Raw genomic sequence first — 15,325 nt, forward strand, 5'->3', positions numbered from 1 at the left:
ATTAAAATAAACGTTAAACAAGATAAGTAGCCTGTAAATGTCCCACCGCTACACGAAGGGCTCCTTTGCTCTTAGAGAGATTTTTTGATGCTTAATCCAATAAACTTTTCCAGTACGGGTCGGTGGATACACATATGGCAGGTTTTCTCACAGATTTGTTCACTGTCAAGTACGAGATTGATTCTAAGTACAAATTAAACCCGTAAATTAAAATTCACTTATTGCAGACACTGAGCCATCTCGGCTCTTAAATTACATTTTTAAAATAAGTTTCAACACGAACTGAGTCAAGTCAAATCCGAACAGGAGCAAAGTAGATCCATCTCTATTTATTTAAAAACAGTTAGAGACTTTCATTTGGTTTTCCTCGCGAGCATTTTAAAGTATTTTTCAAAAGCAAGAAATTAAATGTATTTTGCTTATTTTTATCTGAAAAATGAGGAAGGCACATGAATGCGAAATGAATAATTCAGACAGAACTTAAAGTAGACATATTTCGTAAAAACTAATAAAAATAGTTTTTTTTGTTTTTTTTTACAAAAGAAATGACGCATTTAAATTTTATTTCAATTTATTTTTCAATAATTATAATATTATAACAATTTATTAAAATAATACAATAAATATTAAAATAAATTTCTTTAACTGTTAAACAGTTTTTTTTTAATAATAATAATTTTATAAATGAAGGAAAAGAATATTTCTATAAAAGTTTCTATGACGTTAAAATTTCGTGCCATGTTGTAAAAACAAAAGAGTCACGGAAGTGAATCTCGAGTGTTACTCGTAATTTATTCCAAACAGCGAGAGATGTCGGACGCGTTCGTTTCCTCCTCCTGAGTAATCGTCCATTGTCTCATCTTATTGTACCTAATCCATTACATAGACCTACGTTTTATGTTTTCATAAAAGTTTGTAGAGGTTAGCTTTTACATCGAATCAAATTTTCGAGTGGCTGGGTTATAAACCTGCAGATCTCGAGGTCCTGGGTTCAAACTTCGGATCGAGCCTTTATGGCTATGCCATGGCTTTTATATCTAGTTATTAGATTTGTTTACATCTCCTTTAGTACCAGGGAGATCGGCAACGTTTATTGTTCCGTTCTGCGCCTGAACTCCTTTTGGTCGTGTTCGATTTGTCCGATAAGATTATAAGAGTGTAGGCATAAAGAGTAGTTTGAGACAGATGGTTGTTTGACCGTATAGCCGGATATTCGGCCTGTTCTCACGTTGCATATTTCAAGAGACTGTTCACAGAAGCTGGCCTCGGGAAAATAAGCGAAAGAACTAGTTGTGGATAAATGCTAAAAATTCAGTCTACTATTTTTTCACAATTATAGTTGTTTTTAGTATTCATTATATTCACCTCGTCAGGAGACGAGAAGTGTGACATTGTACCAGCGGTGTGATATTTACAGACAAGTATAACTAAGAGCTATACTTTTAATACTCAAAATGAAGAGTAGTAAATTGTCTTGTGGAATGTGGGGTATTAGGAACCCAAAAATAATTTGTAATTAATTATTATTAGTACTTTGCATTCTATCAAGAAAGGAATTATAATAGCTAACTAACTGTCTCACATTCAAAAAATAAGCTTTAATACTGAAACCGGAGTACGAAAATTATCGCACTCTAAAACGACGTACGAAACAAGAATAAAGAGAATAATATTTTTGTCCAAATTTCTTATCTACCAGCTATTCAATTATTTCTAATCTAATATATAAACAAGGCCTCCCCAAATATTTCTATTTAACACACACATAAAATTATCAATATGGGTCTGTTCTCAAAAACACGAAATTTATCAAAAAAATTTAACTAAGTATTAGAGCCAAGCGAAGCTCGGTTGCCCAGCTGCTTTAAATAATATCATACAGCAAAAAAAAATGTTTTGTTAATATTTTAAAAAGTGTTATATTATGTCCGATACATTTTGAAAATAGAAGGAAAAGCTCTACCAAAAAATATAAACAATGCAATGCTTATATTTTAACCGAATACAAAATTAATTCGGAATTAAAGCGAGCAAGTGAAACAACCAATGTAAGCCTCACAGGACCTGCAAGCTGAGATACGAGCCCCACCGCAACTGTGTCGTGTAACGTCTGTTATGCTCACACACACACAGCCCAGAAATGCTGTTTTGTAAGAAATAAATATTACACTCGAAATTCAAGCCGACGTGACGGTAAAATGTTGAAATGTGACGTACGGTACACGTATCATCATACGGACAGTATGATGATAGGTGTGTAATTATAATGTACATAACATTATAATTATATTTAAAGGACACTTTATATTATAATTCGGTAATCGTTCCGGCTTAGAACGGGTAAATAAGAAGAAAAATGTATTATATTTTTCATATGATTTGCGTAAAGCCGTTCTTAGTGAGCGTCTATATCGGAGAAGAATAACTGTAACAAAATTCAAGTCAATCGGGCGAATAGCTTAGATCTCTTGATGAGTTGTATTTAGCTTATGTATATAATATAATACGCTGTCCACCACCATCTCGAGACAGCACGGCCAGCAATGTTGTTTCTCACGGAGACACAAATACTCCGTCCTGCCGATACCAGCTACCTTAATTATCCCGGCTACACGCTTGAAGAATCCTTCAAAGCGAAAGCCGGAGTATGCTTGTTCGTCAGGACGGATGTTTGCTGTCACCGACTGCGCTGCTTGGAGGACCCCTCCTTCTCCATGTTGGTGGTACGTGTGGACCTGGTTCGTCAGAGCCGAGTCTACGTGTGCCTCTACAGATCCCACAATGGTGACTTGGAGACAAGCCGATTATTTGACCATCTTAGTCGGGTGGCAGATGCTGCGCAAGAGCAATTTCCTAACGCGGAATTGGTGTTTTTGGGGGACTTTAATGCTCACCACGAATCCTGGTTGAAATCCCTCAAAACTGACCATGCTGGAAGGACTGCTCATGCTTTTGCTCTCACACATGACTTGACCCAACTGGTTGATCAGCCCACCAGGATCCCAGACATTGATGGGCAAGCACCTTCTCTACTGGACCTTCTGCTGACTTCTCACCCGGTGGAATATCAGGTTGTGGTTCAGGCTCCTCTTAGCTCTTCGGATCACAGCCTTATTTCTACCAGAGTGCCACAGGCCAAGCTGCCGCCACTAGCGGTATGCAAACGTCGCGTTTGGCACTATAAGTCGGCGAATTGGGACGGTATGCGCGATTACTATGCGTCGGTCCCTTGGAAGGAACGTTGCTTCAGTGGGAATGACCCGACAGCTAGTGCCGCTGCTGTTGCTGGCGAGATCATGCTGGGAATGGAATACTACATTCCTAGCTCAGATCTCGTCAGTAGGAGTACGCGTAACCGTTGGTTCACTCGTGAATGTGCCGATGCTGTATCAGCTAAGCAGGCGGCATATCGCAAGTGGATCAACGGCTGCATTAGCGGGGCATCTAACATTGACTCACTGAAAGCAAACTATAATAAAAATTCCAAGTCCTGTAGAAAGGCATACACGAGAGCGGATGCACAGCGCATTGTACAGATTGGTCATGACCTTGTTTCGCATCCTAGGGGCTCCCGTAGCTTCTGGCGTCTGACCAAGTCTGTGAAAAACAATTTCTGCTAACCTTCGCTGCCACCGCTCAGAAAACCGGACGGATCGCTAGCTCACAGTCCGCAAGAGCAAGCTGATCTCCTGGCTAAACTCTTTGCCGACAATTCCGTCATCGATGATTGTAGTGCACTGGCACCTACAATACCTGCATGTGGCCATACGATGCCTGACATTAAAATCAGGCAACGTGATGTGCGTGCGGAGCTGCAATCACTTGATGTACGGAAAGCTAGCGGTCCCGATGGAATACCAGCCATAGTGCTGAAGAAGTGCGCAGCGGAGCTGTCTCCTGTGTTAACGCGCCTGTTCCAACTTTCTCTCTCTTCGGGAAGTGTGCCGGAGGCTTGGAGAAGAGCTAATGTGCAAGCGGTTCCCAAAAAAGGGGATCGGTCTGACCCGGCAAATTATCGGCCAATAGCTATCACCTCAGTACTTTGTAAGGTGATGGAACGGATTTTAAACAACCAACTGATCCATTACCTAGAAGATCACTCTTTAATTAATGATCGTCAATACGGGTTTCGACCAAAACGGTCCACAGGTGATCTTCTAGCGTACGTAACGCACCTCTGGGGTGAAGCTATCGACAAGCATGGAGAATCGTTGGTTGTCAGCCTCGATATCTCCAAGGCTTTCGACAGGGTCTGGCACAGAAGTCTTCTCTCCAAGCTGCCGGCATATGGTCTGCCTGCTCAGCTATGCACCTGGATTGCCAGCTTCCTACACAAGCGTAGCCTTCGTGTTTTAGTTGATGGTTGCGCTTCACGATTCTATGTAGTGAATGCTGGGGTCCCCCAGGGATCTGTGCTATCTCCCACACTCTTTCTTTTGCATATCAATGATATGCTCTCTCTTGGGAACATACATTGCTATGCAGACGATAGTACAGTGCATGGTGGATACCACGGACGCGCAGTGGCTGGGCGAGCGGAAACTGAGGAGAGGCGGAAGAATCTTGTCATTGAACTCGATAGGACGTTAGAGCTCATCGCCAAATGGGGCTCTGATAATCTTGTTGAGTTTAATGCCAAGAAAACACAGGTATGCGCTCTCACGGCGAAAAAGTCAACATTTTCCCCTCTTCCCTCCCTCTGTGGTACTCCGCTGGTGATGCAAAGCAAAATCGCCATGCTGGGGATTGACGTTCGCTACGACCTTAGTCCAAGGGATTACATCGAGGCTGTTATAAAAACAGCTTCACGGAAACTCGGAGTTCTGAACAAGGTGCGGCGCTTTTTCACGCCACAACAACTGTGCCTGCTGTACAAAACACAGGTACGGTCTTGCGTGGAATATTGCTCGCACCTTTGGGATGGCTCCGCTAAGTACCTTCTTGAGGCCTTGGACCGGTTGCAGCGACGTGCCGTACGCATTATTGGCGACGTAAAGGTCACAAACACCCTTGAACCTTTACAATTGCGTCGTGAGATAGCAGCACTGAGCGCTTTCTATCGACTGTATCACGGCGAGTGCTCTGAGGAATTATTCTCTCTAATTCCTGCTTCCCCCTTCCTTCTTAAGTCCACGCGAGCTGGTTCTCGATGTCACCGCCTTACTGTGACATCAATTCCATCGCGAACAAAGAAATTTGGCAACTCCTTTCTTTGTCGCAATTCCAAAAAATGGAATTCCTTACCAGCTCACGTGTTCCCCTCCATGTATATACAACTTATATACATCCAATATGTATATGTAAACATTTGGTTATTATCTATCGATGCAATATCTTATATGAATATGATATTGCATCTAATTTTAGAGCTTCAATATTGTAATCTTTCATAATACTACTTTTAAGGTATAAGTATAAAGCAAAATTGCGAATATATTATTTGATTTTATGGTTATATCCAGTTCAAAGTTAAAATTAAATTATTTTATGTAAACTACATTATATGTTCAATTTTCAAGGTCTAATCAAAAACATAAAATCATAATTTTTTTCTCGATAGAAAAAATCATGATTTGTCCGCTAATCTTTTCATTTTTCTGATTCATACTCGTAATACTATGTATATGTGTAGGTAATCAAGTAAAAAACTGCATATTTAATTATATTTACAAACAACTTAAGTCTATCACTAGGGATTTTTTTGTTCTATTATTATAACGCAACAAGGCTGTTGGCGTTTACTACACTTTCTCTCCGCGAAAAACCACATCGCCTGTCTCATGTCACCCATACTTAAAACATATATTTGTTTCTTAAATCAGTCACAGCGGCGCTGTGGAGACAAGAGGAATACGGATATATTTAAAACGCTTTGAATTATTTATCATATTATGGTTAAAATAACCACTACATTCTTCAGAATAATTTGTAAAACACGTGCAACGCGAAAATCAGTTAAACAGAACAAGGTTGTATCAGTCGTTAGACTGCCTCGTTGTTCTAGTGGCTACATATAAGGCTGCAGACCCCGAGGTCCCGAGCTCAAATCCCAGGTCGAGCCAATAAAAGTTATTGGGCTTTTCTGTCGAAAATTCTCATAATAGGCCGAAATCTGAAACTTGGAAGTAAGGTCACCTCCCATGCCCCAGAAAGGTCGTAAAGCCGTTGGTGTTGCGCCTAAGCGGTCATGTCGGATTACCGTCCTATCGCATTATGAGAGTTAGGGAATAGAAAGTGCACCTGTGTTTACGCATACACTTGTGCACTATAATAGCTCCTGCGCAGTTGGCTAATCTCTCTTGAGATTGACCGCCGTGATTGAGAGATTGAGAGAGGCGTGTAATGGACACTTGGGTCGAATTAAAATTTTACTAGCTTTGGGCGCACTCCTTAAGTTTTTATTTTTACTGAAAATGATTTTTTTCTTTTTGATGTTTTCTAAGTCTATACGAAGTTAGTAATTATGAAATAATTACTAACTTAATAACGATATAACGATAATGTTTCCCTTACATTCATAAGCCCTCTACGATCAAAAGCTGGATTATGAAAATCCACCTATAAATAGATAAAAGGCAATCATCCCCGTACATGATGCCAAACCGGATGCGTTGTTATTAAGCATTAACCTTTTCTAATTTCCTCCATTTCGAGGCTTAAGACAAACTACATAGATAAGATATATTTATAATAACTAATATAATTAATAAAACCGTTTATGTATGTTTTCTCAATAATTTGTCAACGCTTCAGTCTTTCTTGCTATTTGGTTTAATATGTGTATGTGGTCGTCTACAAAAAAGAATCGTAATCGTAAATTAATCGTATTAGCTTACATAACTTAGTTATGTTTAGTTAGTTTCTGAAATGCTGACCAAAGCCAGATGAAGTAATTTAACTTTAATATAATTGGTCGATGGGAGCCGATGACGCAATAAGCGACCAATGCGCGTTAAGTATTTATTCAGATTAGTAAATCTGACTTTGCTTCCAAAACATATCAATTCGCACATCTTGTTATAACTTAGCAAACTTGTGAAACGTTCGAGACGCGTCACAGATGCAACGTATTTCGGAATATTCATCCTGATAAATTCCACAAACCTCGCTCCTTGTTAATTGAAATGAAGACACGTGAGTAATCGTAGCTTATCAAAAATCTCTCAAGGATTTAAATAAGAAGCAAATAATAAGAACATGAGTTTCATAAAATTACAGATTATATTATCTTTTCTCCATGTATCTTTTATTAAAACCCCACGTGATGTAATTAGTAAATTACATCAATTACGCGACTACAACGACTCGTTTTACTCAAAAGTAGTCATTACCGCCGCTTTACAAAATAAATAATGAAGTGGCAGGCGACCACTTTATTTTAAAAAGAACCATTTTGTTTTTGTATCATTTGTAAATCAATATGTTTTTGTTAACTATATAAAGATATGTTAACTTTATATGCAGTCAAATGTTTTATGTCTTATCGTTAGAAATAAAAAATATGCTATATAGGTTTCACGAGAAGAGAACAAAATGGTAGTTCGAGCTCAAGCAATTTCGTTTATTCAACGAGGAAACGACGATAATGACGTCAGCGTCTTGATCACTAATAGTCCCCTAGATTTTTTCCGTTCGTTGAAAGGCTTTTTATGAATAATAAAACCTCGCTATTATTACATTTTCGAGACAAAATCTGCAGTTTAAATATAATTACAAATATAGCATCGCTTTATCGGATATACTGAGGCTTACACTTTTAACAGAAGCTAATTTCAGCTATGCTCGTGTGATGATAATATGCTCCCACCTCACGCCTTTACAATGCAATTATTCATATATCTCTATCACTAATTCCAGGCTGAGATTTCTTGGCATTTTATCTTGTACTGACTATATGTGTGACTTGATCTCAGAGCCTTCGAGTTATCTGCAGCTTTGTAATTAGCCACTAGACAAACGAGATAGTCATATGACTTAAGTTTGTCGAAATGATATATACGAGGAATCATTTTAATAATAAGCATTATTTACTTTGATTTAGTTTTAAAACGCATCATGACATAAGCGACGTATTCTACATTTGCGCGTGATTTCAATTGCCTGGGATTTTAAATAATGAGTTTTTTTTTTGTTGTATCGTCCGGGACACTTTTGTATCATATCGAAATGTATATTTATAAGATAATTTTATGTACAATACTATCAAGTGCCTAAGGTGCCATTTATGTACATTAAGAATAGATTAAGTATCTCAAGCCTTGACATGTACGAAACTTCTCTTTGCTGGTCGGTACGAATGTGCTTAAAGCAAATTTTTATTGCATAGAAGAAAAACAAAATTGTTATTGTAAAGTAAACGTTGCAGAATTGGATAATATCTATTATAATTTGTAAACTAAACTTAAATGTTTTTCTCCTAATTACCTATCCTAGGTATTTAGATTTTCTGAATGTGTTGGAGACACGACTCGTGTTTTAACTAATTTTATCGTTTAACGGTTCGTTATTCATTGTAACACTTGAACCGAAATGCTATTAATTACCATGAAATCAAACCCATTATAATTTTAAAATTGTGCTATCCAAAGGTAATTGTTTTTTTAATAATTATTTAATCATTACAAAAGATGGAAGCCTTTTTAAACTTATTACATTAAACGTAAAAAACGTAAAAAATAAAATTAAAATCAAAGCGAATAGAATCACTACGTTTTAACTGAAATATACATTTTTTTTTTTTTATAGAAAAGGAAGGCGGACGAGCATATGGGCCACCTGATGGTAAGTGGTCACCAACGCTCTTAGACATTAGCATTGTAAGAAATGTCAACCATCGCTTACATATCCAATGCGCCACCAACCTTGGGAACTAAGATTTTATGTCCCTTGTGCCTGTAATTACACTGGCTCACTCACCCTTCAAACCGGAACACAACAATATCAAGTATTGCTGTTTTGCGGTAGAATATCTGATGAGTGGGTGGTACCTACCCAGACGAGCTTGCACAAAGCCCTACCACCAGTAGTATTAAATATATTAAGTAAATCATAATAATCATTAGATACAATTGTCGGATTTATTTGACATCAAATGTAACGTGTTTTCCTAAATTATGTTTTATGCGAGTAGTATGTCATTAAATTGTAATATTTATTTATTTATTTTATAGTCAAATATAAGATTTATTTATGATAGCGAGCAGTGTGTCATTTAGCAAAATTGTACATTGACTGTTTTGAAACTTTTCGGCTACTCTCTAAGTCTCGCGGCATTTTTTTTAACGCTGGAAAAACGCGTCACGCGTTTCTCCCACAGGAAAGAGTGGGGGGTATGTGGGGCTCGCCGGTGTCCGAGGCGCCGAGTACGCCCCAGACATCGGAATACTCACTAAAAACCAGCGGTACCCTTTCCGTCTTAACGAGGAGCGCCACGGGATCGCTTTCGCATGCTAGCGTGACGCTAGTCTCGCGGCCTGGTTGACGTCATTATTAGTAGACTGTATCTGCTCGACCATACAAGTCTTCTAGGCATTTACGTATTCGATTGGCAAGTCAAGGAAAGGTTAATGATGGATAGTTAGGTTATTAAGTTGTTGTCAAAATTTTATATTAAGTAACAATGGAGCTCTGGTCAATATTAAATTGCGGGGCATAATATAAAAATATTTTTGATTATACAGTACAGTACAGTAACAACCTGTGAATGTCCCAATCCTGGGCTAAGGCCTGCTCTCCCTTTTTGAGGAGAAGGTATGGAGCTTATTCCACTACGCTACTCCAATGCGGGTTGGTGAAATACACATGTGGCAGAATTTCAGTGAAATTAGACACATGCAGGTTTCCTCACGATGTTTTCCTTCATCGTATAGCACGAGATGAATTATAATCACAAATTAAGCACATGAAAATTCAGTGGTGCTTGCCCAGGTTTGAACCCACGATCATCGGTTAAGATTAACGCGTTCTGACCACTGAGCCATCTCGGCTCCTATTTTTATTCATTTTTGATTATTTAAACTTTTAATGAAATATTTAACTGAAAAATAAAGACGAATAAATTTATTTTACAACCTATAATAGACCTAAGAACAAAATAAACGTCACAAAAGAAACAATAAAATAGGGTTATTACGAGAATCCGGATACACATCTCAGCAGCGTATCAGCACGCGTCGCGACGCGCCTGGACTTAGATAACGAGCGCCAAACCTCAGAAACTAACAATCTATAAAATGTCATCAAACTTGAATCATATCTTACGTCAATTATTTCGAGAGGCGATAACATTCAATTTTGCTCTCAGACTAAATTACATCTTATCTACGGACGATGTTTGTTTTTGCTACCAGAACTTAATAAAATACTTTACAAGTAATATCAAATTCAACTCGGACAAAGAATTATTTATTTTTAAAATATATAACGTTTATAGACGAAACATATGTATGTATATATGAATTTATCGTGAAGGAAACATAAGTAAAGTGGTTATAATAGGCAATATAACTAGACAAGGACAGCTTATGATGATGGATGCGTGCGATATTTTGCCCAAACGCAGGTTAGCTTCAGTGTCCGTGATCGTAGTATTGATGACGTCAATGTATTGATAAAGAGACGTGAAAACGCTGGTCGCACCGGCTGGTGGTGTTTCGCTGTTCTGTGCACATTCCACTGGGCCCATCGATGTGACCCCCACCTGAATAATTACGAATTAGTGTCATTGAGTCCATGAAAAATATTATATATATGAAAACTATACGAAAACCACCCTAATCACTAATTATAAATGAATATAACAAACGTTTAATAAATAAAAAATTCAGGTTAAATCAATATAACAATGAATTGAAAGTTGCACGTTTTTCTATGCTTACTAAAAGAATTAAAAACCGATCCTAAGAAAACTTATCCTTAAAAGATTTAATATAATTAATTAAATTAAGGGTAATTAACACATTAGTTTTATAAAACATAAAAACCAAATATTTTCCAAACGTAGAAAATATTTATAAGCTACATTGAAAGTTTTAATAGAAATGAAATATACCGGCACGCCTTCGTACAAAACGGGCCCGCCAGAGTCCCCGGAACAGACACCACGTGGCAATCCTACTTTTGCGACGCCGCACACGCAGTACACCCATTCGCTCCGCTCACATCCTACCAGACGCAGCTTCACCGAAAACAATTCTTCACCCAATACCGCCCTCTCCGTGCGACCGAAGCCGAGCACCTATATTTATAATAGGCTCTATTTAACTTTAAGAATTTTAAAACAGTTAATTTGCGATGATACAGTTAAAAAACAAAAACGTAAAATCCTTTTAGAAGGTATCGAGATTACTCCACCGCGCTACCGCAATGTGGGTTTGTGGCTGATTAACATCCGACACATGCAGGTTTCCTCGCTTCATTTTCTTTCACCACAGCCAATGATTTTTCATGTGGTCGAACTCATAAATTAAAAAATAAATTCAGCAGTGCTTATCTGGGTGTGACCCCACAATTTACGGTTAAGATTAACTTGTTCTAACCGTTAGGTCATCTCGTTTATAAAATTGTTGTCATTGAAATATTTGCAATACTTCTGTTCTTTTTGAAATCAGTGTCAACCAAAGCTGAGCAAGATATTGTTTTTTAGAGCTTAGATCTTTTATTTTGTATCGTTATGTCAATAATACGATTGATTTAAACTTAGAAAGAACGTTGGAATAGATATTAGAACACCGACAAAATACAAACTATTGTTATTTATTACCTGCACTTCTTTGTCATGCAAATCAAATGCATTGTTTGATCGTAAACTAGTGAGTATCCTGGGATTAGAAGAAAGCTTCATCTCATCCCGCGTACGCACCAATCCCACATCATTTTGCAACACGACCACATCCAGGCCTCGACCTTCATCCTTCTGGACAACTGCATACCTAAATAGTAATAATAATTAAATGGACAGAATTAATGTAGTGCAATTAAATCGCAAATTAATATATAGTATATAAATATTTAAGTCAATTAGAACTTACTTAGGATGCTTGTAAAGAAAATGAACAGCTGTAACATTTCCGTCGTTTGAAGCTGGCCGGCGCGTATTGTATTTTACGTAAGCAAGACGAGATGTAACGCAGTGGGCTGCCGTCAGGACCCAGTGAGGGGTGACAATAGTTGCAGTGCAGCGAACGACCCAGTAACGATCCAAAAGAGCACACACTGCATTGAAATTCTTCAGATCGGCAGCGGAACCTCCAAACACACGTCGCGTTGAAGTGCCGCCAAGAGTGGGGTCCGGGTCCATGTCCCGAAAGAATTTATACCTCGTTCCATTGTGCAGCTTCACCTGTAATTCTTTACCATTTCCGGCTTTGGCTATGTCAAAACGAGGCAAGTCATTACCTGGCAACGTCGAAGTTACAATTTCTGAACATTCCAAAGCAATCATTACTACTAGAACTGAAAATCTTTGCATTTTTATAACGAACGATTATTTATATCTATCAAATTAATGCGATTAATTTTGATTATCTATCAAAATTAATGCGTCAAAATATGATTTGGTTTTCGTCACTGATTTTTTATAGAAAGAAGATTTTATAGTGTTTTATAGTGATTTTATAGGTACCCCGAAGAGAAAAAAATGTTACTTAAATATTATTTACTTACGTATATTTTTACTTCACTTATGTTTAAATTTACTCGTATATGTTTTTAGCAATTTAACAATTTATTTCACAGTTTTATCCATATGTTACGAAATTTTCTAAAACATAAATTAAACATTCTCTACTCTTGATTACAGATGGACGTGACAGTTTGTCAAGGAGGCGCGGTGCGCTAGAATGTTGCCGATTAGAGCAGTGCGCTGGCGACATGAACCGGTCAGCGCCTCTCGAGTGCGACACGGATGTGGGCGTGCCCGACTCCGACAAGCTGTTCCGGTTCGTGGTGCACGGGGTGCTCCTCAATGCGATTGGTGCCGGCGGCCTCTTAGGCAATGCGCTCTCAGTGCTAGTACTATCTCGCCCGCAGATGCGATCCTCCATCAACTGCCTACTCGTTGGCCTCGCCGCCTGCGACACCGTGCTTATATTCACATCAATTCTTCTCTTCGGACTCACAGCTGTATATCCTTACACGGGAGCTTTGAGATACTATTATTACCACATATGTCCTCATTTAACACCCTACGCTTATCCGTTGGCAAATGTTGCCCAAACGATGTCAGTCTACCTCACACTGATAGTAACAGTCGAGAGATGGGTGGCTGTTTGTCATCCTTTTCGAGCGAAGGCACTCTGCACATCGTCACGAGCGCGTTGGTATGTACTCGGTACTGCAACATTCGCTTTCGCCTACAATGCGCCCAAGTTCTTCGAGGCAGAAGTTGTAGCCGAGAGCGACCCCGAAGTCGAAGAAATAATATACTGTGTTCGAGCAAATGTGGACTTCCGAACCGATAGATACGTGGCGGTGTACATACACTGGATGTACCTGGTGGTAATGTACATTGTACCTTTCTCCGCTTTAGCAGCCCTCAACGCTTGCATCGTTCGACAAGTACATCGCGCGCAGGCAGAGCGAGCGCGACTATCTCGCGTGCAACGCCGTGAACTAGGCCTAGCCACTATGTTGCTTGTCGTCGTTCTAGTTTTCTTTCTCTGCAATCTGTTACCGCTCGTAACCAACGCTTTTGAAGTATTTCTTGGAGATGCTTTCGACAATCTCGATCCACTGGTAAAAACGAGTAATCTCCTCGTGACTATAAACAGCAGCGTCAACTTCGTGATCTATGTTATTTTCGGAGAAAAGTTCAAGCGTGTATTTCTCAAGATTTTTTGCGCGGGGCGAATTCGGCCACGGGGGCTGCGGGACTCGCCAGAGCATACAAGGGACGATTCGTTTGCGTCATGCGGGGAGCGCATGTCGCTGCGGCTGGCGCGCAACGGCACTCTTCGACGATCGGAGATGCGCTCGACGCGTATGAGCCGGCCTCGACGTGCAGCCTCGCCCGCTCCCACCGTCTACTACCCAGCACCCACGCCCTCTACCGACATCTCTCTCGCTTCCACCGATGCACCTCCTTCCGCAGTACGATGGAACGGAAATTCGAGGCTTCACTTCTGACGCCGTGAATCATAAATTCCTTGCTCACTTTGAAGATATGCGCTTGAAAAGATAAACTACCTCCACTAGTGTTAAAAAGTGAAGTGGCAACGAATGTTTCAAAATTAAAGTGAATCGTAGTTCATAAGAAACTTAAAAGACAATTATTGTATTATGTGTCATATATATTGTTATGCTGAGATGCTGTGAACTAATTATTATCAAATCAAAGGTCTTTACTTTTAATTGACAAGATATTAGACACGACAACAAGAAATTGTAAAATTTTATCGAAAACTGTGTACGTATGTATATAATAAAATGTAAATAAGGCATTCAATTATATTTATAAGATATTCTGAAATAATTGACAGCAGCCATGCTCTGAGAGGGCACCTGCAACAATATTGTACGGTATAAAGTGATTGTGTCATGTTCAACATGGTTCTTAATTAATTAATTAAAGATCATTTAATGTATCATATCGTTATCAGGTATTTGTTTTATTTCCCTAAACATTTATATATTACCATTTTGCAAACTAGTACTTTACTTTACGGTTACCTACTCCTAACGGTACTAAAAATATATACCAACTCTTTTCAAAGTAATTCGTTGTTCTTGTCTTTATTTGAAAATAACATAAAATACTCGATTGACTGTTTTAATGCGGAGTAGTTATTTCTCAACTATTAAAAATAAAGAATTACGCGTAATCCTTAAAAAAATTGGCACCGCTAGGCGCCATCCGCCTGGACGAGTGCGTTCAGACTTACGTCACCAACAAATATCTTCCTTGTCTTACTTACTTAAATAAATTACATTTATGTTTTACATTGTAGCTAACTTTTTGTTCCGAGACGCTAGTCTTGTTACTTTTGCCTAGGGTGTCGAGTTTGCTTGGACCATCGTTGTGACACTAAGCTTAAGTGTCGAGAAAAGTGTAATACCTAATTATTGATGAGGCTGTTTCGTTCACCCATGTTTTCCTTATTCATGTACTAACGTCGACTCCCTGTCTTTATCTTCAACACACGTCTTAGCGAGGATTATGCCAATATGGCGGGTAATTAATCGATGGTGCGATGTGTACGTCTCTTTATCGTAATTAAATTAATAACTTGTTACATTGCTTCTTACTTTAAATTCAAGACAACAAGTTCTATATAAAATTTAAAATTGTAATAACCACGTAAATCAAAAATATTTATCCCTTTGAGTT

The 15,325-nt window shown here is 38.6% G+C and overlaps 1 protein-coding gene across 2 annotated transcripts in view; it reads left to right on the forward strand.

Annotated features, from left to right (window-relative positions):
• LOC126778162 (FMRFamide receptor-like) overlaps window positions 1-14,591 on the forward strand; it is a 100,590-nt gene extending 85,999 nt beyond the window's left edge. For both annotated transcript variants that reach the window (XM_050501607.1, XM_050501616.1), the window contains one exon: window positions 12,800-14,591. In XM_050501607.1, coding sequence (XP_050357564.1) covers window positions 12,871-14,124 — 1,254 coding nt within the window. In that variant the 5' untranslated portion in view covers window positions 12,800-12,870 and the 3' untranslated portion in view covers window positions 14,125-14,591. The remainder of the gene's footprint in view (window positions 1-12,799) is intronic.
• The last annotated feature ends 734 nt before the right edge of the window (window positions 14,592-15,325 follow it).

This window comes from Nymphalis io, chromosome 2 (assembly GCF_905147045.1).
Source record: "Nymphalis io chromosome 2, ilAglIoxx1.1, whole genome shotgun sequence".
Classification (NCBI taxonomy): Eukaryota; Metazoa; Arthropoda; class Insecta; order Lepidoptera; family Nymphalidae; genus Nymphalis; species Nymphalis io.